The sequence below is a fragment of the Phoxinus phoxinus genome, assembly GCF_949152265.1.
Source record: "Phoxinus phoxinus genome assembly, chromosome: 8".
Classification (NCBI taxonomy): domain Eukaryota; kingdom Metazoa; phylum Chordata; class Actinopteri; order Cypriniformes; family Leuciscidae; genus Phoxinus; species Phoxinus phoxinus.
In genome coordinates, this window is record NC_136883.1 from 26,133,894 (window position 1) to 26,159,657 (window position 25,764).

Sequence of the window (25,764 nt, forward strand, 5' to 3'; positions counted from 1 at the left end):
GATGTCCAAAATCCTGAACCACCCCTTTAAACATAGCATGCAAAAGAAGTATCCAGGTATAGAAACCCGCCCCAGACTCTTAAGTATCACCAGTCCTAATCCAATCAGCATAACTATTCAAAGAATGGGACTCATTTGACTTACAATAAAGAGAACAGGAACTGGCAGACAATCTTTGCTGGAAACTATGCTTAACAGAATCACTCATCTTATATCATCTTAAGCTTAAATGCTAAATAGTAAATACAATGTACTCCACCTTAGTTTTTCATGTGATGTTATTTCAGGATGGAGGATCAGCAGATCTTCAGACAACTCTTTCAGTCTTTGTTTGAAAAGACAGTCTGTGTCTGTAGCTCCATGTGTAATAAATGCCATGTTATACCTTCACAAAGTTTGTTTTCATTTGTCACATCAGTATTAACCGGAGAAGGACCGAGGGCAAAAAAAAAAAAAATGGTGTTATCGTTTATCGTGTTATATTCAGTCATTTTAGAGATTTTTAAATCTTTATAAATAATGTTAGTGACACAAATATTTAAACAAAAGAATCTTCCCCCCTCTGCAGCGCGAGCTTGTGCTAGGGGTGGAGCAGAGCCATCATACGTCACACTAGCCTGGAAATCCAGACCCAATATCCAAAAGATTAAGGGTCTGGCATTGAGTAATGAAAAACGCCCACCTCGAGGGTCGGCACCAAGCATGCGTTTGAAAATCTCACTGCACCCAATTGGATAACACTATGACCAATCACAAATGCTTAGCTACCAGCAGAGGTAACTGGTAGATTAGACTCTTGCCGTATCCGGTCGGCAAAACAGCAAAAATGTCCTTCTTGTAAAGGAACGATTCGAGCGCAGCCCTCTGTTACTCTTCAAAAGCCAAGTCTAACTCGTTCATTGTAGCGGCCAAAGCCGTTTCAAACAACTGGTGGTGTTCATCCATAGCCATCTTGCAATGTTTACTAATGACTTCGACGTCACAGCGCTGTCGTCATCTGTGGTTCTGCAGTTGGTTAGTATTGGTTTAGCTCGCCTCTGGCCCGCCTATATCAGATACACCGATTGGTGCAGCTCGGCTACAAGGGCATAGTTAATGAGCATCATTACTCAATGCCAGAGTGACTCGCTGAGTAAATTCAAATTGTGCTCTCGCGTGAACTCTGGATTTCCAGGGTAACGTCACACGGCACCACAACTTCCAATAGGAAAATTTAACTGCAATAGCCACGTTCAACCTTAAGAGGGCAGCACTCAGACGTTTTTACACCATATATTGTATAATTAAAACTCTTTATACCCAAATGTCAAAACATTTACTCGAATCAATGAACAGCACTAATAAAGTCCCAGTCTTGCTGATCATTAACTAAAAAAAGTTGTTTCAGGGTTTACCCTTTAAGCTCAGAGACATGAACACTGAGCTTACTCCAATAGTGGACTTATGATAATGCCAAATGTAAGAGATATGACTGAGCTGATTACATGAGAACTGAACTGGTTGTTAATGGTGTGGTTTTGGCCCTGAGTATATGACCTATATGAGTGGTCGAGTGGCTTTTTCTGGCTTATTTACATTTGTGTGTAGTGTTTTGAAGCATCACAAATTACTATCAAAACATTTGGGGTCAGTTATTTTTAAAGAAATTATTTTCTTCAGCAATGAAACATTATATTGATCAAAAGTGACAGTAAAGACATTTTATAATGTTACAAAATACTTTTATATCAAATAAATAATTATTTTGAACTTTCTATTAATAAAAGAATCCTGGAAATAAAATGTATCACTGTTTCCACAAAAAAATGGAAGCAGCACATCAGTTTTCAATATTCATAATAATATGAAATGTTCACTGAAGACTGGAGTAATAATGCTTGGCCTGTTGGACTCATTATCTTAATGTCTGAATCATCACATCATAGACTGTACACTGATAGCCCTTTAGTGATTGTTGTGGATACTGTTGCAATGGCAGGTTGATGTTTAGATGCCGTATCTGCATTTCAGAAGTGTTCTAAGCAGCAAAGCAGAATATGAAAATTTGACTTCATTAACTGTATGCAACAAAGTCTGAGGGCACAAGTTGTTATAGACATACTTTAGGTTTGAGTTTGGTTGAATTGTGGCTGTCTGGGATGCATCAAGATGATTGTGCAATACCAGATTCTCAGGACACAACTCTTCTGTCCCCACTTGATGTCAAAATGAGATTAAAGTAAATCAGATCTGCAGTGGAATCTGGTAAACAGTTTAATGAACTTGAACGGTGTGTCCGTGTGTCCCCGTCAGAGGGTTAATGTGCCACTACTAGTACACAGAGATTTGAGAGGGCTGGGAATTAAGCTTTTGAAGGGGCACCATAGACTTGTCAGGGTTTTGACAGGAATGAAAACAAGGTTTTGAGGGATAGAAGTACACTGCATTCAATGGATTGTGGTGTTTAACATGCTAATTGTTCAACTGACATAACATCCTTCAAAGAAACCTTTCAATAGACAAAAACACCAACCTGTCATCCACCCTGACTAACGTCTATTGCATTTGTTTGTTTCTCATTTCATCTACCATCAAATAATTTCATCACTTGACTTACCCTCACAGTGAAAAATCCAGAGTCTCACTCCATTCAGAAATCCAACAATACTCACACTGGACTCTGCTTTGGAGGTTTTAACAGGTTAATTCACAAAAAATACAACATTTAGTCATTAACTAAATTACACACCTGTGCTTTCTTTCTTCTTCAGAACACAAAAGGAGAAATTTTCAAGAATTGCTTTTCAGTGAAACTGTGTATATATACTGTATTATATATATATATAATTGTTTCACTGAAAAGGCATTATAGAAAAAAAAAAATATATATATAATAATTTATTATTGAGAACTAATGTAATAATACAAAGATTTCCACCACAAAAGACATGAGACCATTGGTTATGGCGGTGTTTGAAAGCAAGTGGCCTGTTGGGCTTGAGCGTACAGTGTATGTGTGTGTGTGTGTGTGTGTGTGTGTGTGTGTGTGTTTGTGTGTGTAGAGGGAGGGGCCGTTTCCTCGTGTCTTTGGGGCAGAGTTTCAGTCAGTCTGTGGTTTATAGAGGACCGGAAGGCTTGAATGAAGAAAGCGGCTCTTATGTTTTTCTCATTGTCCTGGGATTATTTGGACTAATTTTAACAGACAGAAGGTGAGATTACTCTGGTTTAACACTGATCACAACCTTACCCCTGCTAGTCCTGTGTTTTCATTGGTTGGCAGAATAATTCAACTTGGCAACAGTACATTAGCGGAGGACGTTGAAAAAGCTTTTGTGTATTTTGACACACATTAGTTTTTGTTTTCTTCTTTGTGAGTGTGACATATTGTTAGATTGCATTAAGTTGTATCTTTTTTATTGTGTAATTATTCTGTTATTTACATTATTTCATTTCATTTATTGTTGTTCCTGGAGAATTATGTCTTCCTCAGACATTTGGTCACCTGTCTGCTTTATTTCTGACTTTCTTGTGGGTTTGTTTTCCAACATGTTAGAACGAGTTTAAGCTGTTCACATTTTTTAGTCTTGTTAGTTTGCATTTTTCATCTGGCACATGGTAGAGGAAATGCATTTTACATATGTGCATTGCTAACTTCCTTCAAGTTTTTATTGCCTCTTTATGTTCCTGTATTGCAGGACAAGCTCTGAAACACTTTTGCTCTCTATTCCTGCTCCTTATGGTCAGTTCCCACTTCGTTTTGCGAACTAAATGAGCTGTTCTGCGTTGGTACTTTCCCACAAGGTTTTTATTGATAGTACAGAACCAAAGTGCAGCCATATTCAAATATACTGTATGGTGTTTTTACCATAAGCTGGAAATTGTACTATTCAAAGTAAGGTTGATTATTATGTTGCTATTTGTAACCATAACTAGTTAAAAGTGGATGTTATGTGTCAAAGTTCCATTTACAAACATAAAATGAGTTTAGTGACCAAAGGTCAGACATTAATCCTTTACTGGAACAAACTGTTGCTATTTAACTCAGATCTGGTTCTGATAATGAAGCCATTATCTTTAACTGAGCTCTCTGTATATGTCAGGTCAGACCACAGACTTTTTTTTGTCCTTTCTATACTTAGCTAGGAATGCCAAAGTTGGCTCAAATTTGTGTTTTAGACTCTGGGAATGCGGAACATTTGTACTTTTTCCCATGCTCACATTTTAGCAGCAATTATTAGTTTACATTCACTAGACCACATGTGGTTTGACATCGACCTGGCTCACTCTTCTACTCATTACAGCTGCAAAACCCACGAGACATTTCTAATAGATATACATGCAGGTGATTTCTCTGTTGTGATGTGCACCGTTTCTATTTAATCTCTTTACCCAGGCAGGGGATTATGGGAAGAGGTTGCCATGGTAACTCAGAGGCCAGTTATATAGACTGATCCAGGCCATGCCCTGAGGTTAGCTGCATTATTCACCTGGGGATGCTTTAGATGTTTTGTTAGGCAGGTATGCTTATACAAACAAACTAAGGTATAGTCTGGCTATCACCAGACCAAGCTCAGTCTTTTAAGATTGAACATTAGTCTGGGGAGTTTGCTCTGTATTGCCCAAGAGGCGTGATCAACGGGCATAGTTCAAATGACTCAGTACGCAATTGGATAGTCCTTCAACCAATCAGACGCGAAAACTCCAGTTTGTACAAAACAAATGTGTTGGTTTGCAGCATTGATCAGCGGTTTGCAGAAGCAGCAATGGCATCGAGCGATTTTAGCAGGTTGTGCAAAAAAAACATGAAAGTGAGGGGCATTTACACCCACTCGAGCGATTTGTTTGCTAAACTAAAGAAGCTTTATGTGACCCTGGATCACAAAACCAGTCATAAGTCGCACGGGTATATTTGTGGCAATAGCCAACAATACATTGTATGGGTCAAAATTATTGATTTTACTTTCTTTTATGCCAAAAATCATTAGGATATTAAGTAAAGAATCATGATCCATGAAGATATTAAGTGAATTTTCTACCGTATATATAAAAAACATTTATTTTTGTGAGTGAATGCAGCATAATCACAAACATAAATGGACAACTTTAAAGGTGATTTTCTCAATATTTAGATTTTTTTTTTGCACCCTCAGATTCCATATTTTCAAATAGTATCTCGGCCAAATGTTGTCATATCCTAAGAAACCATACATCAATGGAAAGCTTATTTATTCAGCTTTCTGGTGATGTATGAATCTCAATTTCATAAAATTGACCCATGTGACAGGTTTTGTGGTCCATGGTCGCTTCTCTATCGTCATAGTGGTAAACCCGCCAATAGCACACCAGATGAATAAGCCAGTTTGTGATTGGTTCCTGGAAATTTGGAAAGGAACAGGATGGATAAATGTACAGGTTTCCAGCCTGAGCTGCAGGGCAAAATCAAATCTACGGCAGATCGAGCTGAGTTTACCAAATTCCAGCAAAGTTGCCAAGCTGCCTTTTCTGGTAAATCTACCTCATCTCCAAGCACTTTCCATCTTTTATCCGTATATCAGACATCAGCACCAAAATGCTGTAACAAAAACGATGATACTAATTGCTGGAAATGGCCTTTAAGCACCTTAGTTTAACTTTAATAAAGCCTAAACTAAACTTTTTAACTAAAAAGTAAAAAAGAATTATTTAACTTATCTAGTAATAGGTCTAAAAATATCTTCATCTGTTCAGATGAAGAGAAGCTCTTCGTCTTTGCATCCATCCAGTTTGATGACATTTCTTTCCACAGTGTCAATAATTATAATTTTGAGTCCTGTGTGACAGTTGTTGTCGGCTTTTTCAGAACTTTGGCTCACACCGTTTGACAGCATTCTTATTTATGTTAGAATGCATCTTCTAAACTTGTAAGTATTCAAACTATTAATTTTACAATGTTTTTCACATGTAGCATCAGAACTTTTCCGGTAGTGTTGCAACTTCTTCATTTTGACAACGGGCCCTGATCACACATGACCTTTTAAATAGAAAAATGATGAGAAATGTGTTAAGAACAAATGTGTGAAAGCACAACAGTCGCTTGAATCTGAATTATAATAATTTATGCATGTTTCTTTAAGTGTTTGATACTTAGTAGGAAAGTACTATTGTTGTCTTTTCTGTTGTATTTTAATGTAATATTTAATTATTTACAAATATTTTTTTTTTTTTTTTATTCATTTATATTTTATATATTAATTCAAATCCAAATTTTATGGAAGCATGGGTGGAGCTTGCCTATGCACAACTCACTAGTGCTAGTGTTGTGGATGGTTGCAAGTTTGCTAGGTGTTTGCATAAGACTTTGTGTCATTGAGTAAACAGGCAATAAATAAATATGGACAAACTCACTGGGGATATATTTTACACACAACATTTTTTGACTCATAACGAAATAAATTCTGATATTATTAGCTGCATTTACATGGACCCTAATAATCCGTTTGTAATCGGAATATCTGACTAGTAGCATCGTAAAAAAAAACAAAAAACATTTACATGTAAAGTCACATGTAACCATGTCATTCAGTATAAATTGGTCAAATCCAATTGAAACATCCTGAAGTGGTGCAGGACAGTCTTTGCTTTAGACTCTCATCTGCAGACAGGTTGTTTTGGGCGCGGGAAGGGGCATTAGATAAAAATAACAGCGCAACACAAATCTTTGTGTGCTCGTCGTCTCCTTATTTGGACCCGAATAAAGAAAATAAGCAATGACGGGATGATGGTTAGTATACGCCAACAAAGGGAAACGTCAAAAGAACGTCATCTGTTTGGAAGCTTGTGACATATAAACTCGCACATCAGCCCGATCACTTATTTAGCGTTCATGTAAACACTATGTTTGGATTTATCAATCAGAATGATTGAATTCCGGTTAAAAAAAAAAAAAAAAACGTCCATGTAAAGTAAACGTAGGTACTAAAATACAGGCATTTAGAGGCTTTCTCCCCAGCCTTAAAAGAAAGCTTGTTTCAATCCTAGCCACAAACTGAGCCAAAACTGAGATGAATGGACCAATCACACATGAAGCTGTTCTTACACCATCACCACCACCATATATTTACTGCCAGCACAACAGCATCATTCATTGTCCGACACGGACAGTCCCATGCAGCCTATTGGCCTAAGATGTTTAGATTGGCGTAAGTGAAGAAAAGGCCTGAGAAGGCCATAGAAAGACTCTCTTTGTGCTTACTAATGCATTAACATTCCCATGCTTTAATTTAACAGGACATGGGCTCTTCGTTTGCATGCATGCCTTTTAACAAGACGGTTTACAGTAGAAAGCAACACACTTGGATTTCCTGTTCATTGCATCCAAATGGAGATTTCTAAGATGTCAAAAAAGAGGGCTAGACTGTCGATAAAACTGTTAATGTTGTGTGTGCATGTGTATTTTATGTTTATGGATTCAAAATTATGGATTCAAAATAGCTGTCCTGACTATGAGTCAAGTCATTTTTTGAGGAATTTTGGAGAGGTTAACTATGTGCTCCTGCACTCTTTTAATCTAAAGCCCCATTCACCCCAAGGATTATATAGCTTTAACAATAAAAGTTTTACAATACTGATTCTATGAGAATAGGGAAGCCCACACTATAACTTTTGGAAGTGATCTAACAGGAAATATAACTTAAATAGGAATCTAAATCTGGATTGTACATAGCTTTCAGTGGAATTTATAAAGTTGCAATTGCATGGTTGCGATTGGATATTTCATTTAGAATGTGGGACTTATTCCACTATATTGCGCGTTGCAGTTTCTCGCATTCATAATGCTAGTGAACTTGTTGAAGTCCACAAAAAAGACAAAACTAACCATTTACTTATTACTTCCTTAGTACACGTTCCTCATCTTATTATGAAAGATTAATCAGTGTGTGTAATTAAAAAAACTTAATAAAATATAAAACTTGCTCTATCTCTAACATTTCTTTCCTTTTTGGTTGATGTACATAAAAGTACATTACGGAAGCAAAATATGGTGAATTCTGAAGGAGAATTCTGAAGGAGAATTCACGTTAACTTCATTTCTTAACATCTATGTATTTTATTAAAAAGTAACAACACCAGGTCCTCTTATTTTTAAACCCCTTCCCCCAAAAACCTGCCAGAGACCAGTTTAAGATCAAGTCATTTTCTATAGGATAAAATCAAGTCCCTCCCAAACTTTTATCAGTGTAAAAAGTACCTGAAAACCATACTTGAGTAAAAGTACAGATACCTTACAGCAAAAATGACTTTTACAAGTTATACAAGTTACAAGTCACCAATTCCAATATGACTTGAGTAAAGGTCTTAAGTACTGTTAAAATCAGATACAGTATTTTACTCGTGCTGAATGTAGGCTCAAACATGCACTAGTCCTCAACTAAGAGACATGCCAGTGAAAAACAAGAAACGGTTGATTTGTGAAGAGAGCAATCACGTTTATTTTCTAAAGTCGAAATCAAACTGAGCAGCTCAAAATTGCAATAAATCCAGGTAGACACAGCAGCCTGTCTCAGTTAAGCTTAAGTACTCAAAAAGGGCAACTAATATTCTTCAAAAAGGTCTTCAATATGACATATAAAATAATGTTAAGTACATTTATCTAGTCAACGTCAACTTGCACTGGATGTGCTGGTTTTGGCCTCATCACTGGCTTCAGTCATGTCTTCATCTCATATGAAACACCTGCGATTACACAAATGTGATGCATTAGCAGGTAGTTGCTGAAAGTAGCCTTGTTGACAAGTTTGGGTAAGGACAAAACACACAATATATTAGTACACACAATGCCCCGTAGATGGCGATATCCCTTCTGTAGCAGAAATAAACTGCTGCAGAAAAAGTTAGGTGCCTTGCAAAATGTAATGAGTAATTGGATCACTTATCACAAAAGTAATGGAGTAAGGAGTGCATATACTTATTCAAAAATGTTGTCAAGTAGAGAGTAAAAGTTGCTAATATCTTTGATACTCAGTAAAACTACAAAGTAGCCAAAAAGATACTTACAATACGGTAACTAATTACATTTTACTCAAACTTGTTACACCGGAAATATGTCACATTATGAAAGTCAAATGGGTTGCAAAGGCGTTTCATGTTGACTTGATGTTGATGTATAAACAGGTACCTGTCTGTACTTATTTTTAGATTTTGTTACTTTTTTACTTATTCTTTTCCCAAGAGACTTTGTTAGTGATGGTTTGGAAAGATTGAAGTTTTGCTCGTACAATTTGAGAACCACATGAGAAATGTTTTTTTTCTTCTTTTTTTTCTATTCTGTCGCGGAAACCAATCCATAGAACAAAGATCATTTTCATGCAGTTATTTGTCCAGATTTAAAACCGAACTGAATTCCTCATGTGCAACATAATGACCCATATCATTTTTAGATCTGAGCTTTTGCAATCTGTCAGTGTCTACAGATATGTGCGTGCCTTATTTATCAAAACTTCAGGAAACATTTTTCAGGAAACATTTCTTGGTTGAGGTGAACAAAAAAGCTTCCTCATAGGTTGAATATTGATTATCCAAACAATCTGAAACACTTTGTTTGTTCTGCAAATGACGCGGAGGAACTTGTGGTTATTTTTAGCTTTTTGTTTCAAGTTGAAGTCACTTTTAGTTTCAAGGGCACTTTTATACCAGCCCTGACTGATATCAGGAGCACAGAAAACAGACCTCTTGCATTTCACTTCTGCACAGAAGCCAGAAACCTGTATTTGCATGTTAATATTACTCAATTGAAGTCTGCATACAGTATGGTTTTTACAGTATATTAAATAAACTGCTTTTGAAATGGCTATTCCATTTATTTCCATCCTCCTTTTGTCTCCTGCAGCTGTTGCCAGCAGCAGTCCTGATGAGCAAGGTCGTCCAAATGAAAAGTTGAATCGTGGATGCAGATTCAGCAATAAGAGCCAAACTGGAGTAAATGGAAGAGTTTCAGACCAACGGCCACCACTGTATACCAAACCACAAGGTAGAGAGTTGCGCACCATGCATACACGAATAAATCCCTCCTCAATTCCACATTGTTGATAACTACTCGTGCAAAGCCGTACACATTTTCCAGAAGTACATGCTAAACCACTACACACAAACACGTCTTCCCCTTTACAACAGGCTCTGAACACTAAATGTTACCACTAACGGGAATTCAAATCAGCATGGCTACTGATTAATGCTGAAATAACACTGTTGAGATGAGTAAAGGATCCTCTGTGTCCTTGAACCCAAGCTTGATAACTAAGCAGAGTGTGTTTGAAAAGTGTGAATGATTTCCTAGTGATATGCGTCAGTTAAACATTTGTGAAGGTCCTTTGGTTGTAAATAAAATACAGACAATCCTAGTCTCTAATAATGTCTTTACTCTTCATGTTTACTAAAAAGTGTTCAGAACATTGACTGCATATATTTAAAAATGTTTCAAAGATCAACATTGGGCCGGAACAGAATTCCTCTTTCATAGATCAGAAATTGTATCGTTCCTCTATATTCCCATGTAAAATGAAAGGCAGAAAGTCCACTGACATAAACCTCAAAGACCACACTCGCTTACCGGTAATTAGAGATGTGTGAAATGTGTGGGCACACACTATTTATATCTGGATGGAGCCTTAAGCTCTGCAGTATCTCCACCCCATAAGATTGACTGAGATTAGCTGTGATTCGCTCACCGCAGGTAGAGACAGACTTCTTGGCTTCCAGATGCACTTCATCTCACCTTGCTTAGAATTATCAGGTTCCATCGGAACACACTGAAGCTGCACTGCCACCTTGTGGTGTGGCAGTGTTAATAACACTAAATCAAGCGCTTCCCTAAAACATCTTTACTGAGGGGTTCAATATGTGAAAATATTTTATAGAATTTTCATTTGGGCAATTTGTTTTACATTTGCATTTTGGATGCAGTTTGAGGTGTAGTAAACACTCAGGGCTGGTTTGCCTTTGGGCAAGACACTTAACATCACGTGATCCTGGGTGCTTATCGTAGTTCATGCCACTCTGGTGACATGGCATGGAGATCGTGGAGACTGATTCCAAGTCAAGTCACCTTTATTTATACAGATTGTTTCAAAGCAGCTTTAAGCTTAATAGTGATAACAGGAAAATGGTCATCAATTATTCAATTAGTTCATTTCATCTATAAAGCAGTCCCGCCAAAAATGATGTCATCGTCCAGCTCCGTTCAGTTCTCATACAACAGCGTCAGATCAAAAATATGGTTGAATACTAATTGTCCCCAAATAAGCAAGCCAGAGGCAACCCTGGCAAAGAACCCAAACTTCATCAGGTGACCAGAATGGAGAAAACAAACCTTGGGAGAAACCAGGCTCAGTCGGGGGGCCAGTTCTCCTCTAGCCAATGAATGAACACGGTGTCATTATGATTCAGGCGGCATCACAAGTCAGAATTCAGATCAGGATCTGTAGCATTCAAATATTCATTCAGTTCCTTTAGCTTGAAGATCGATTCATCATGGAGCCGAAGCTGGCCATAGGGTCTGTGCGGAGGACCTGTCTGGTTCTTGTGGTCTCTGCTGAGGATCTGTGCCGATGGCTGTCAGGTCGACGAGGCCTTCACAAGGGATTGTCTAGTAGACACGGTCTGTGCTGACACTTTGTGTTTTGGTCGTATCTAGGTGCAGGTCCACCTTCTGACCTGGATATGGATCGGATCCGGCTGACTACGGTAACGTCGGGATAAGGATGAGACAGACAGACTAATATTAGCTCAGATGCCATTCTTCTTACGACGTAACAAGTACATCGGGTGTTATAGGAAGTGTTCCCGGTTCCGGTTGACCTAATTTATGCAGCTAACAATCATTTAACTGATATGAATAATAGAAATTGATAATGTGTGGTGTATGCCAGGTTAAAGAGATGTGCTTTTAGTCTAGATTTAAACTGACAGCGTGTCTGCTTCCCGAACAAGGCTAGGAAGTCTATTCCAGAGTTTGGGTAGTAAATAGGAAAAGGATCTACCACTCAATCTGTTTCCGCCTTCCACTCAATGCTGTTTGCCATAGCATGTAAATATAATCTCTGTCCTCTCTGTGATTTTCTGCAGTGCCTCCTAAGCCAGCATACCTTCAGAGTCCGGTGACGGAAGTCTCCTTTCCTCTGGCTGCTGGAACGTTACTCATCATACCCAGCATGGAGGGGGGAGGAGTAGAAGGAGTAGGAGGGAAGGGCCGAGTGTCCAACCTCATCAGTCGCTTTGAGGTGAACAGGTAAACTTGGGATCAATTACTACTTCTCTTTTTCTCTGTTCAGGGATACGTAGATACTGACATTTTCACAAATAAGTTCATTGATCTTGTTTGGTTTTGCAGAAGTTTACCTTGAAAGCACTGTAAGTCGCTTTGGATAAACACGCCTGGCTGATGATCAGTGTTTGACTTATATTTATAGATTCTGCCCTTAGTGTAGCTTTGAGGTAGTTTAAGGTCATGAGTACACTACCATTTAAAAGTTTGAGTCAGTAAGATTTGTTTTTTTGTAATGTCTCACTAACTGTCACATTAACACACACAAATCTTCTCTGACCTTACACAAGAAGATCAAAAAGCAGAAGCTAGTTGTATCTTTGACGTCCAGTGTACAATTCTGTGTTTCTTAAGCATTGTGGAAAGAACTGGTTTTGTATGAGACATTTACTTTTGTGTTTGATAACTTCAACACGATTACCGGTAATTTATCAATTTATGTCTAGCCATTTTTTTCGGGTACAACTATATTGAAAGTGCTTAAAGCTGCATACTTCAGTGTGCAAAGATTTATACTTTTTAATGGCTCATGTCTAACTCTAAATTATGTTTTACTGCCAATAGAGCTGTTCAGTCATTTGTAGGCCAACCTGCAAGGCTAATTCACCATGGGCTCCCTCTGGAATTTCTAATAGGTTTTTAAGAGTTTAAGGTCTGTGGCTGAAGAGACTTCCACATGTTATTCTACAACATTAATAGTGGTGTGTAGCATGTCTCTTAGTTGTTGAGGACTAGTGCATGTTTGAGCCCACATTTAGTACTGGTAAAATACTCGAGTATTGTTTCACAGACAGGCCTTAGATTAAGCCTTTGTTCAACTAGGACATTTAAGTAGCTTTTATAAACATGCATCAGGAAAATACATTACTGGTGTGCATCTTGAGACAAATCAATTGCAATGACAGTATGCTAGTACATGTGGCTTTCAGTTAAGACAGCTCAAACTAGTCTTGTGAAACCGGGGGTTGGACTTTTACTCAAGTCTTGTTGGAATTGGTGACTTGTAACTTCTAATGGAGTCATTTTCACTGTAAGGTATCTGTACTTTTACTCAAATATGGTTTTCAGGAACTCTTTGCACCTCTGAACATATATGTGCACTGTCATACCTCAAACATGAATTTTATAATCATTGAATTATTTAAACATTATGTTGAATGCTAATTCATATCTAAACACACAAACTCCCATCCTTGTAGTAGTTATGTTGCGTCATATGTTTTAAAAGCATACGACTGTTTCCAAAATCACATTAGGGACAACTGCGTACATTTTCTATAACAAAACAACTGTGAAAATCTAATTTCCAAGGACGCTCGTGGTCCCATTGTACCAAATATATTTAGTTAGTTGGGATGTTTTTTATTATATGTTTACAGACGCATTTGATTTGAATTCTATAATCCCAAGTTGATCCTAAGCCTCTTGAAGCAGTGTATTACTGTTTTTTTTCCATTGTTATGTGGGTTTGAGCACTAATGGCCCTTGACCGTGATAAATTCAGTGTAATGCATCTGCTTAACTGTTGTAATATCCACTACAGTCATCTGCTATAAGACTGTAGCTCAGCATTGGTGTCAGGTCACTGAGTTAGCTCATATGAAACCATATGGCCACCGTAACAAAATGGACTGACCATTAACCCCAGTTCCGCACAAATAATTCCCTGCGAGCCCTTATCCTGTTTTGCCTGCCTTTCTAGTGCATTGTTTTGTGTGTGGGTCAGAATCTGTGCAGGAATTCATCCTGTAAGCTCTGAAGTAAAGTGAGTGAGCAAGGGTTGATGGAGTAAACCGGGGTCTGAAATTTCTGCAGCTGCTTGGCCTGGTCCAACACATACTTATGAATGGTAAACGAAGAGCCATGACCCGAGACAACTGCAGGGGGTTGGTTTACAACCTCATGGGAAAAAACATTGAAATCCATACCGTCCTACTTGTGTGGCTTCATATGATAGCATTATTTTTGCCTAGGATGTTACTCCATTTTATCACACCAGATTAATAAGACTTTGTTAGCCATCCACTGGTCTGAAATGTTTTGAGCGAAACACTGAACAATATATTAGATGGCATATATTAATCTGTCTCAGCGGTCCAGAGCTCAACGGTATATTAATAGCCGTCTGTAATCTGGAGTGTTAACTGTGGTGCTCCGTACACTCAGATCCACATCTCTGTTCTCTATCTCACAGGAAACGCTATCTGATCTAGAGGGCAGGTGGGCCATAGACAGGGAAACAGCTGGAGGTGCAGGATATCTGTGTGTGTGTGTGTGCATGTACCACAAAGCCTTATGTTGTGGCTTCTATTTGTTATGCTTGCTTACATGAAGTTATGAATGCATCACGTTTTTACGGTTTACTTATGTGGAGTTCTGATTATTAATAGGGATGCCCAATATATCAGTGACCATATTGTCCAAAAATGATCATATCATTATGTCAGTATGATTAGGATGTTATTAGAAGTTGTCCAAATATATACAAAAATATGCACTTTTAACGTTATTGTCACAGTTTCTATATCGTGCATCCCTATTATTTATTATTCATCAGTCAAGTAAAGTATTCGTATTATGCCGCTCTCTGGAATACTTGATAATGATTGGTCTATCGCTATATGTGACGTGATCATTTCGAGTCGGAAGTTGCAATGAGGCATTTGTGGAGATGCAATGCTAAGATGTTGTTGTTGTTGTTGTTGTTGTTGTTGTTGTTTTGAAGAAACAGAGTCTCAGCTTTCTATATGGTAATTGTTTACTTGTTTCTTTACGGCTGAAATTAAACAATAAATGCTGTTGACACTTTTTAATGTGGTGTGTATACCAATTGTCTTGATTATAATATATGATATATTGTAATATGTTGAATATCTCATATTTTGAAGCGGAGTCAATCAGTCAAAACCAAATAATTACATGAATAGAAAGCTGAGACTTTCCCTTTTCATTAAATGTGCATGAAACATTTCTCTGGTCAAAGTGACTCAACTTGATGGAGCAGATCTTCTCATGTTTCTTATCGCGTAGTAAAATAATTTCAGCTTGAATAAATATTTCATGTCCATTTTATTTATTTATTAAGTAGCCATGTAGAATCATATACAGTCAGCTGGTCATTACCACAAAATAAATCCCTTCAGGGTGATAAAAGCCTGACTAGTCTCTGGATGCACTGTATATGATCTCTTACATATTTTATAGTTTGCTTCCACTGTTCCTGAAAGCATTTTGTTCAAAAGAGAAAGACCATCTCACTCTCTTGAGTGTGTGAATGTGTGTGTGCGCGTGTGTGTGTGTGCTCGCTTGCATGTTGGCATGCATTCTGAAGTAGGGCAGCCGTGTCTCATGGGACGCTCTGCAGCCGAGTTCTATACCTCTCCTCACCCTCCCTGTTCCTCCCATCCTCCTCCTATCCTCTTTTCCTCCACTCCTCCCATGACCCGCACATTCACACGACGTCCCCTGCAACACACACACATGCAGACAGAGGAAGCTTTAAAATCACACTCGCACACACAACACATTTTTCTCTTCTCTGCATCTTTCTATTTGTCCAACACTGTTCGTCGTAAAAGTTTGTTGTTGAGTTCAGACGAGTTCTCTGACTCTAAAGAAGGTGACCTTTCTTTACTCTGTCTATCTCTCTCTCTCACACACACAGTCACACAGACAGTCGGAGGGAGGGCGCTCCTCTGAAGCAGGTCAGCAGAGCTCCTAACTCCAGCCCGCCTCATAAGAACTACCAGAGACCGACGGAGCAGCCCACAGACTCCGGCTCTGGCGCCAACAGCCCGCGTCATGCTCTCAAACCCCCCAATGGGGTTCTGACACAGGTGAACAGAGAGCGGGACATGGATGGAGTTACGCACGACACCGTTCCGGTCGTGAGGATAGAAACGCAGGGACTGCTGAATGGAGATGCCACCAGTATGGCTAAGAGGGCAATACTGGACGATGACTGTGTAGATCTGTCTCATGCTCACATTGACCAGGCCGAAGAGCCGGAGAAGAAAGCACCTGAGCAGCAGGACGTGGTGATGGACAGCATCCCTGAGCAGAAGGTAAGAGATTTTTGATATCTGAGGGGATTGGTGAGGCATACTTTGTCATAATACTGCAAAGATCATCTCAGATGTTGTCTGTGTGTGTGTGTGAGTGTGAGTGTGAGTGTGGTTATGGAGTCGGTGTTGACTCTGTCACACTGAAAGTTATTTGACACCTCAGGCCCGGCTATGTGCAATGTGCTGTCTCATCCGCTAGATTTACATGCTGACGCTTACATGCTGACGTTACAGTCTCGGTTTTTTTTTTTAACCTTTAGCCTTACAGCCTTCATTTCCTCTAAAGAAAACATTGCAGATGGATTAATGCTTTCAGGGTTTTTTTCTTTTCTTTTTCCTTATTGCTTTATATATACAATTGCTATAATATGACCAATTTTAATTAAATAAATAAACACATATATATATATAGCAAACAATTTTAATGAAATATATATGTACAGTATATATATACTATACATACATACATACACATCACTGTCTGATGTCCAGCATACATGTGAACTTCTCATGCTGCGATGCTTTTTAAATGCCATTGGAACTTCATGAAGTTGGGTTAAGAGAATGTCTAGCACTTATATTTGAGTTTATTCTTAATCTAGATTCAAGACAGTTTCAGATTTGTTTAACATTTTAGGTCACTAAATAACTTCCTTACTTACATTTTGTGTTATTTCATAGTTTTAAAAAATTTAATATTAGTTAAAATATGATTTATTTATTACATTTGTGTTATTTCATAGTTGTAAAAATATATATATTAGTTAAAATATGATTTATTTATTATATTTATATCTATTATTTAAATATTATTAACTATTTAATTTGTTATTGTTATTATTATTATTATTATTAAAATTATTTGTCTAACATTTTTGGTCACTGCATAATTCACTTCCATTTGTATTTCATAGTTTTAATTATTTTGATATTAATTAATTGCAATTAATTGCAAGTGTGTGTGTGTGTATATATATAATTTGTTTTATTAATATTTTTGGTCACTATAAAATTCACATTCATCCACATATTTGTCATTTTGTAGTTTCAATTATTTTAATTGTAATTAAAAACATTTTTAGAATGTTTTGTTTTATGCATTTTATAAATAAAATAAAATGTTCTTTCATAAAATGTAAGAAACCAGTTTTTCTGTGAATGTGAACATCTGTGAATCTTCAAGAGCACAGACCTTCCATTTTATGTCCATGCCAGAACTTCTTTCATTGGCTTTACTTGTTTCCTCTTATCCATCCTTTCATTTCCTGTCCTCCGAGGTATGTTTCAACAATACACTTCTTTTGAATTGCAGTCAATTGTGCCAAAAGCTGGATATATTGGAAGTTAGTTGGTTTCTTCCGTCGGCTAAGTGGTGCAGGGTGTCCGAAACAGTTCGACGGTTATTTATGTGAGCTGAGGTTGTAGATTCTGATAAGAAAAGATAGGCTATGTGTCTTCAGAGGGCTGACAGGCAGATACTAGAACTGTTTGTGGTCGGTGTGCATCAGGAAGTTCCTTTAACAGACCTCAGTGTGTACAGCGTGTGTATGCCAGTGGCTGTTCATTCGTGTATGGGTGTGATAGCGAGAAAGAGGAGAAGAAATGTTATGGTGAGGTGAGGAATGTAGGTGGAGTGGGAGTCAACTTCTGGATTGGCTTTGCCCTTGACCTTTATGTTCAGAGTTCTGTTTCCCTTCAGCCATGTGAGCGGCATGCTGAGCTCGGTGTCACAACAAAGCATTTCTGCAGTGTTAGTTCCCTCTCAGCAAAATCCAACAAAAATCTCTTGTATAATTTAAGTTGAAATGAGCTCAAAGCTCAGAACTTTAGACAATCTGAATAATTGATAGTGCTTCAAGAAGAGTTGGAAAAATTTAAAATCAAACAGTGTGAGGAAAAAAAAAACAACGTTTGATGGTGAATAAAGGTCATGTTCCAACCCTAAATCTAATAAAAAAATATATATATTTATATTTTGCTAAAAAATAATATATTTTTTAAATGTGACATTATTTTCATTAGTATATAAATAATACTAGTATTTGTTGTACTGCTATTAATATTAATTTGTTATTAGTATTACACTTATGAGAATCTAGTGTGAATCACCATTTATAAGAAGAAGTATAACAAACTCAAAAGTAAAGTATTTCTTTTGAGACATTACACATTACAATAATGGGAATTGGGGAAAATTTGCTTAAAAGTCATGAAAGAATTCCATTATTCAAACTATAGATGGTTATAATTATATTTTATGCCCAATATAATTGCATTTTTTTGGTGTTCAATTTTATTATATTTGTAACATTCACCCTCAGAGATCTTTAACACTATGAATCATATAAAAGAAAGATATTTTGTATCAGATGCAAGATCATATCTTTATATTTAAGTTAATATATCGAACCTCTTTTGTTTAGGAAACCAATGAGCAGAAGCTCTACAAGATAGCAAATGAACTTCTGCAGACAGAGAAGGCCTATGTTACACGACTTAACTTATTAGATAAGGTAAGTGCCCGTTTAGTTTCTTTCATGAGGATATTTTTTGGTAGACTGAACTCTTGTAAGTGGGAAACCAGGAGCATTGTTTTCCAATATGGAAATCTGAACATTTTAAAGATAGTAGTAAGCACACAGATCATACATCATCTAACTCTGGCCCTGCTGTGCAGGTGTTTTATGCCAAGCTGATAGAAGAGGCAAGAAAAGACACATTCCCCGTGGATGTGGTGATGAAAATCTTTTCCAACATCTCTTCCATTAATGCCTTCCACAGCCAGTTCCTTCTGCCTGACCTGGAAAAGCGCATGGGAGAATGGTAAGACATTCACACTCTCACTTTGTGGACATGTGGTTTAATTGGAAGAAATATGGTGTTAATGCTCTGAGACTTTTCTACCAGGACGTCAACACCTCGCATTGGGGACATCCTACAGAAGCTCACTCCCTTCCTGAAGATGTACGCGGAGTATGTGAGGAACTTTGATCATGCCATGGATCTGGTGAAGCAATGGACCGAGCGATCACCTCCATTTAAAGCTATCATTCTGGAAATCCAGGTGATCACTGATGCATGTATTAAACATGTTTGTTTTTTAAAGAGGGTTTTTAAAGAGCCAGATGATTACTGGAATGCCAAAAGAATTAAATGTAATATTAAATGAGAAACTCAGTGTTATTCAGTGTAATTAAATGTTGAAATTAAGTTAATGTATTGTACAAAATATATGGTAAAACAAGATTTATTGATAAGGTTAGGATGTTGGTAGATTTTATTCCCGATATAAAAGAGAACTACCACCAATAATTTACAAATAGACAAAAAGGGGCTTTTACAGCAGAGGAATATTTTCATAGTTCCTATAACTATTAGTGGAAGTACCCGCTTTTTCGCACCACAGGAACTGGGAGCAATTTTAGTTATAGGAATTAGCTCCTACTTCAGAGTAGGGTTCTAACCCAGCACAATAGGAACTACCAGTCACATAAGAGTAGGTTGATTAGCAGAACGCTATATGCTATATACGAAACACTGTGTTTAAACGGCTTTTTAAAGAAGGCAGGTTCCAGTTTACGTTTACTGACTCCATGAACTGACTTCACGAACATTGAAAACAGCGATAGATGGACTGACGCCAAAGTTCAGCCACTTCTCAACCTTTACGCTATGGAGTTGTTGAAGTTGTTGAATGCCGTGCTTAAAGCTGCAGTCCGTCGTTTTTCCTCTTTGTCGCCATCTCTGTTAGAAATCTGCAATTGCAGTTATTCGCGGAATTATTAACTGTGCGTGGGTAGTAAATCGGCATGAAACAGCGCGGATGAACACAATGTATTGAGGCTGCCGCGTCGCTGTGGATACTGTAACGTTACTGTCATCAGCAATCTCAGAGTATACTTTTTGAAAGTGTCAACATTAGAATTTTCATCGGAAAATGTCATCTGAACAAGTAAGTAACATTCACTTTTGTTCTGACCAAATTCGGGGGGTGGGGGGAAGCATTGCAGTAGCTATATCATGCTGATTAAATCTAACGATTGCTTATATCACGTCAAAACGTGAAAAATATATATTTTTTTAAGTCTTTGGGTTTTACAACTGGTGAATCTCCAGTTGTCACTGGTGATTGTCGCTTTAAACTTTCGGGATCCGCCATACCAAGTGCTAAGCTAAACCTCCACCTCCATCAGCCACACACGCTAGCCGGGGACTCCTTCTCTATGTGTACAGAAGTGACGTAATGACGCAAAGACATGCTCGAAATTCCCGCGGAAATCCACCAGTACCACTGGAATTAAAATCATTATTACAAGCTTACCGTTTTGAATCGAGGTAAGGCAAGCAGATCGTTTTGAACACTGGCTGGTTACGTTTTTTTTTCAAAAATGTCTTTTTTGATATTTTTAAACCCCAAAAAGTGCCGGACTGCAGCTTTAAATGACGTCACTGACGGCCAGCTTACGCCAGAGTTCCTACTGGCGGTCCTATAACTACCCAGTGTGAAAGCCCCTAAATTATGGCTGGTTAAATTGGCCTGGGCTGCATTTCTCAAAAGCATTGTGAGCTAAGTTGATCATTGAGACCATTGGTGCCATTGGTTCTGTACGATCTACTTAGGCTTACGATACTTTTGAGAAACGCAGCCCTTGCCGTTGTCTTTACTCTGTCTCGATATATCTGTACCTTTTTGCCTCCTTTAGTGTTTTGTAGATTCATGTGTGCATGTTTGTGTGTTTAGTCTCAAGAAGTGTGTGGCAGTCTGACGCTGCAGAATCACATGTTGGAGCCTGTTCAGAGAGTGCCACGATACGAGATGCTGCTCAAAGACTATCTGAAGAAACTTCCACCGGATCACATAGACCGACGGGATGCTGAAAGTGAGTCCAGGAGTGAACCGGTTCCTAAGACTGCCGTTAAACGTGACCTTTCTTAAATACGAAATCTTTGTCTTTGCAGAGTCTTTAGAGATTATTTCCATGGCTGCCACGCATTCCAACACTGCCATTAAGAAAACAGTGAGTGTTTTTCCTCTGCTGTACAACTGAATCTCTAGATTATGTCTTGTTAGCTATGCTTACATCATCCACCCATCTTTATGTGCAGTTTTTGGATATTACATTAAAAAAAAACATTGGATGGAGATGGCAAGATGCGCATTAATTCAAAGAATATGCATTAAAAAATGCGCTCAATTGAAAATGAAATTCTGAAATGCCTTATACTGAACCACTTTGACAATAGACTTTGGCTTATTAACTGTCTTAGACAATTGTGTTCCCAAACACACACAAAAACGCTAAAAGAAGTCTAGATACTAGATACTGATTACATTTTCAACAGAATAATTAGTGTAGTAATCTAATTACACTAAGTAAATAATTAAAAAGTAAAGTATAGTATATCAAGTAAAAAGTATTTATTTACTTGCCTTGACCAGTTGACCAGGATAGACATGAAACTGCTCTTTTAATTATTTTATCTATAAATTATTCTTGAACTGACCAAAGTATTTAAACGGAGAAGGTTACATTGCAAACATACATTTTAACATTAGACGTTCAATTTTTGATGGTAAATCCACTATTGTTTTATTTAGAATCTTTCTAGTCTATAGTTATATCAATAACATCTCCCAAATATATATATTTTTAAATTAATTCTCATAAATGTTTTGACACTTCAAATCAAGCTAAAAAGCTGAATTAGTTTACAATTAGTGCAGCCATTGCTCATGTAAAAAAGAAAAATGTGCTTTTCTCTTGAAATTGAAAGACTAGACCACTTAAGTTTTTTTTTTTTTTTTCATTAATGTTTCTGTTTTTTGGTCTTTCTCTTTATCTCTTAGGAAAACCTTAAGAAATTGTTAGAAATTTATGAGATGTTGGCAGAAGAAGAGGACATCGTGAACCCCTCGAATGAGTTAATAAAGGAGGGTCATATTCTGAAACTGGCGGCCAGAAATACTTCAGCCATGGACAGATATCTGTTCCTGGTGAGGACAACTAATTATTGTCCATGCTATCTCAGTCATTGATGAGTTACTATGAATATTTAGCTTCAAATAAAACAGTTTTAATTAGCATTCGGCAATTCATTTTCTTAAATATCTCTTTCCCACAGTTCAACAACATGCTTCTGTACTGCGTTCCCAAGTTCAGCTTGGTGGGACAGAAGTTTACAGTGCGCACACGTATTGGCATTGAAGGGATGAAGGTGATGGAGACGTTCAATGACGATTATCCTCACACCTTTCAGGTTTCTGGAAAGGAACGTACACTGGAGCTGCAGGCCAGGTACAAGACCGTACCATCTGTGCTTGCCACCTTTCTAGAAGTGCTGGCATTTATAATGCATACAGAATATAGTTTTGTTTTTAATGGTGTTGTTGCCTCATTGCAGCTCTGAACAGGATAAAAAAAGCTGGATAAAGGTAAGAATTTAATATTCCCTTTTTTTATATTTGATGAAAATTACATTGTCATTAGAAGTCCATTTTCAAAATGAACTTCCTCTGTGATTTAGGCATTCCAGGAAACGATACACATCTCCCTCCAGAAAAATGAGACCTTTAAGTCAGCATGCAAAGATGTGGAGGAAACATCGGTCAGTATTTATTCTCAGAAGTTTAAAATTCACCTGGACTACGTAACGCAAGATACCGAATGCTCTCTGTTATTGTAAGGGAATATTTATACATTTACATAACGGAAAGGGGTTTTGCCATGTATTGACTTTTTTAATATTGATATTATTTAAAATAATGATTAAATTACACATTTGAACAATCATTTAAACAACTGAATGTTTGTAATTAAAATAATAATTTATTTTAAATGGTTTAATGATTTTAATTGGTTATAAACAGAGCAATTCCAATAGTGTCCTCGCACCATCGGTGCTCGGGCCCTAATTAAATCAATAATTAAAGTCTTAATGAAACAGAAGTGGAGGCAGATGAACACGGAGTCCTGCAAACATCAATGCTTCTGGTGAAAATTACTTTTTTTCGGGTGATCATATAATAATTTTCACATCCTGCGTCCTGCGATGTTTAAATGGCAAATGCATTTGCGCCCATCTGTGTGCGCCCATGGGCATATTGGTCTGAAAACGAGGTGTATTCAGGCACATTATTGCAGTGTTGCTATTTTGAGGCAACTGAAATTGACTGACAGACCAGGTTTCAGTTGGTCAATGTTATTTAAAGGGCGCATTAATAATACACGCCCATAGGCAAGTCCACAACGCACGTACACTCTGCTTATTACACACACAGGGACACGCAGCAGCACACAAACTAGCCAAATATGAAACATAAAAGGATTACAATTAAAAATATTATTATAGTGTACATAAAGATGGAATCCGGCTTGTCCCGTAGATGGTAACCTCGCGCACGAGCAGATCCGTTTCCGAGAAGCGTTCAGTCTTTCTGTTTGCAAACTCCACCGTTTAAACCGTGAATCCGCCATGGCTTTTAAAGGGAATAGGAGATGAGACTCTGATTGTTTTATTGCACATTATGCCCAAAACACACCTATTACTCAATAAGAGAATAGGGACAACCGTTCTAGACCATGCGGCGCGCGCGCCGATAATTTTTCCCATCGTTAAACTAGCAAAAGTGGATTCAGACACGCCCTAAGTGCACTTGTGCCCTGCGCTTTAGACCATGCACTTACATTGATTATACATTTCATGACATGTCTATATTTCTATGTAGGAACTTAAAATAGCGGAGCTGGGTAAAAGAGCCCCTCGCTGGATCCGAGACAACGAGGTGACCATGTGCATGAAGTGTAAAGAAGCCTTTTATGCGCTCACACGCAGGAGACATCACTGTCGGGCCTGTGGATACGTAAGCGGCAGCAAAACTAAAAACATTTCGTGTTTTTACAGTTTTGAAGTGTATTACATGTGCTTAAATGTCGATTTCATTCAGGTGGTCTGCTCGAAGTGCTCAGACTACAAAGCCCCTCTGGAGTACGATGGGAATAAGATGAACAAGGTGTGCAAAGACTGTTTCTGCATCCTGACTGGCCATATAGAGAGTGAGGAGAGGGAGGGCAAGAAGAAGGGAATTCTAGAGGTGAGAATCACAAATCGCATAAGGTGACCTGGGGTCAGAGCTGCATTCTATAATGTATCAATTACCACACTGTACTGTCAGAAAAAAGACTTCATTAACCTTTATATATACAGTTACGGAAGAAAAAACGACGTGCGCGAACTGTTGTGGTGGATTCGGCAGCGGTAAGATCGGTTGGTAACACTTTATAATAACCTGCAGCAGTAATCCATCATTAACATTCAGTAATGCTTAACAGATCAGAAGCTGATGAATATCTTCATACACTCATGAATTTACAAGTCCAAGTTTCATTTCTAACTCATTTACATGAACTAATGATCTGTTTAGCATCATGTGTAATAATGTTAATATTATTATTGGACTTATTATAAAGTGTTGCCACTGGTACAGTGATGTTTTAACGTTCTGGTTTGGTGACGCTTAAGAAGAGGGAGCAAAGCTGATTAAGATAATAATTTTAAAACACATTTGTGAAGTTGTGGTTTTGCTTGTTCCCTTTTCTAAATTATCACATTGTGCATCGTGAGAGCAAACTGACTTATTTTAAATGCTGTAAAACCGAAACTTACACTTTTCTTTGGCTGTCTTTTTGTTTTGCTTGCTTTCTGTGAATCTCTCAAATCCTGTCAAGAACATGATTATTTCACCTCAAGATCACAATAAAAAGTAATAAATTGTATTCTGCATTTACTTCGTTAAGTAAATGAAGCTGTCTTGTCATGACAATTAAACCCATTTTCCACCTTTAAGTACGGTACTGTTATGCGTCCAGATATTTTGATGTTTAGTTTGTTTTTAGTTTTTATTTGTCATGAACAATGTTCAAACTTCATCCTTTGTAGGGTCACATTGGCCTGGTCTATATACAGTACTTTTTGATTTTGATGTTGAAGTGAATTACGACTCCCTTTAATGTGTATCTGAATATTGAAATTTTAAATGAATTACAGAAACTGACAAAAAGAAGTTACATTATGACAAAACCAATATATAATTGAAATTTTTAATATATATTTTTTTATACATAATTGTGTATAAAACCATGCAGGCTTTGTTAAATTCATTGATCTCATACAGGAGTGAGGAAACAACACATACAGTGCAAAACTTCTCTTCTTGTCCCTCACAGATTGAAGCTGCTCAGTTCTCAGGCAACAGTATCATGTGTGGCTTCCTACAGTACTGTGAGAAGAACAAGCCCTGGCAGAAAGTCTGGTGTGTCATTCCTCAGAAAGAAGCTTTAGTTCTCTACTTGTACGGAGCACCTCAGGTCAGTGCACTTGTATCTTCCTGAACCGTGCTATTTCTGTTCCTGTACATCACTTCCC

The 25,764-nt window shown here is 37.6% G+C and overlaps 1 protein-coding gene across 7 annotated transcripts in view; it reads left to right on the forward strand.

Moving 5' to 3' along the window:
* The window catches only part of fgd4a (FYVE, RhoGEF and PH domain containing 4a), a 56,155-nt gene that overhangs the window by 27,225 nt on the left and 3,166 nt on the right, over nucleotides 1–25,764 (forward strand). For 4 of the 7 annotated variants that reach the window (XM_079621059.1, XM_079621061.1, XM_079621060.1 and 1 more), the window contains exons 3-17: nucleotides 9,845–9,985; nucleotides 12,079–12,241; nucleotides 15,942–16,341; nucleotides 18,765–18,854; nucleotides 19,019–19,164; nucleotides 19,249–19,405; nucleotides 21,083–21,221; nucleotides 21,301–21,359; nucleotides 22,190–22,336; nucleotides 22,465–22,637; nucleotides 22,744–22,774; nucleotides 22,867–22,947; nucleotides 24,068–24,202; nucleotides 24,287–24,433; nucleotides 25,566–25,706. In XM_079621059.1, coding sequence (XP_079477185.1) covers nucleotides 9,845–9,985; nucleotides 12,079–12,241; nucleotides 15,942–16,341; nucleotides 18,765–18,854; nucleotides 19,019–19,164; nucleotides 19,249–19,405; nucleotides 21,083–21,221; nucleotides 21,301–21,359; nucleotides 22,190–22,336; nucleotides 22,465–22,637; nucleotides 22,744–22,774; nucleotides 22,867–22,947; nucleotides 24,068–24,202; nucleotides 24,287–24,433; nucleotides 25,566–25,706 — 2,150 coding nt within the window. Of the gene's footprint in view, nucleotides 1–3,076; nucleotides 3,189–9,844; nucleotides 9,986–12,078; nucleotides 12,242–14,474; nucleotides 14,527–15,941; nucleotides 16,342–18,764; nucleotides 18,855–19,018; nucleotides 19,165–19,248; nucleotides 19,406–21,082; nucleotides 21,222–21,300; nucleotides 21,360–22,189; nucleotides 22,337–22,464; nucleotides 22,638–22,743; nucleotides 22,775–22,866; nucleotides 22,948–24,067; nucleotides 24,203–24,286; nucleotides 24,434–25,565; nucleotides 25,707–25,764 lie in introns of those variants that run through there. The other 3 variants (XM_079621063.1, XM_079621064.1, XM_079621065.1) reach the window with 3 other exon arrangements.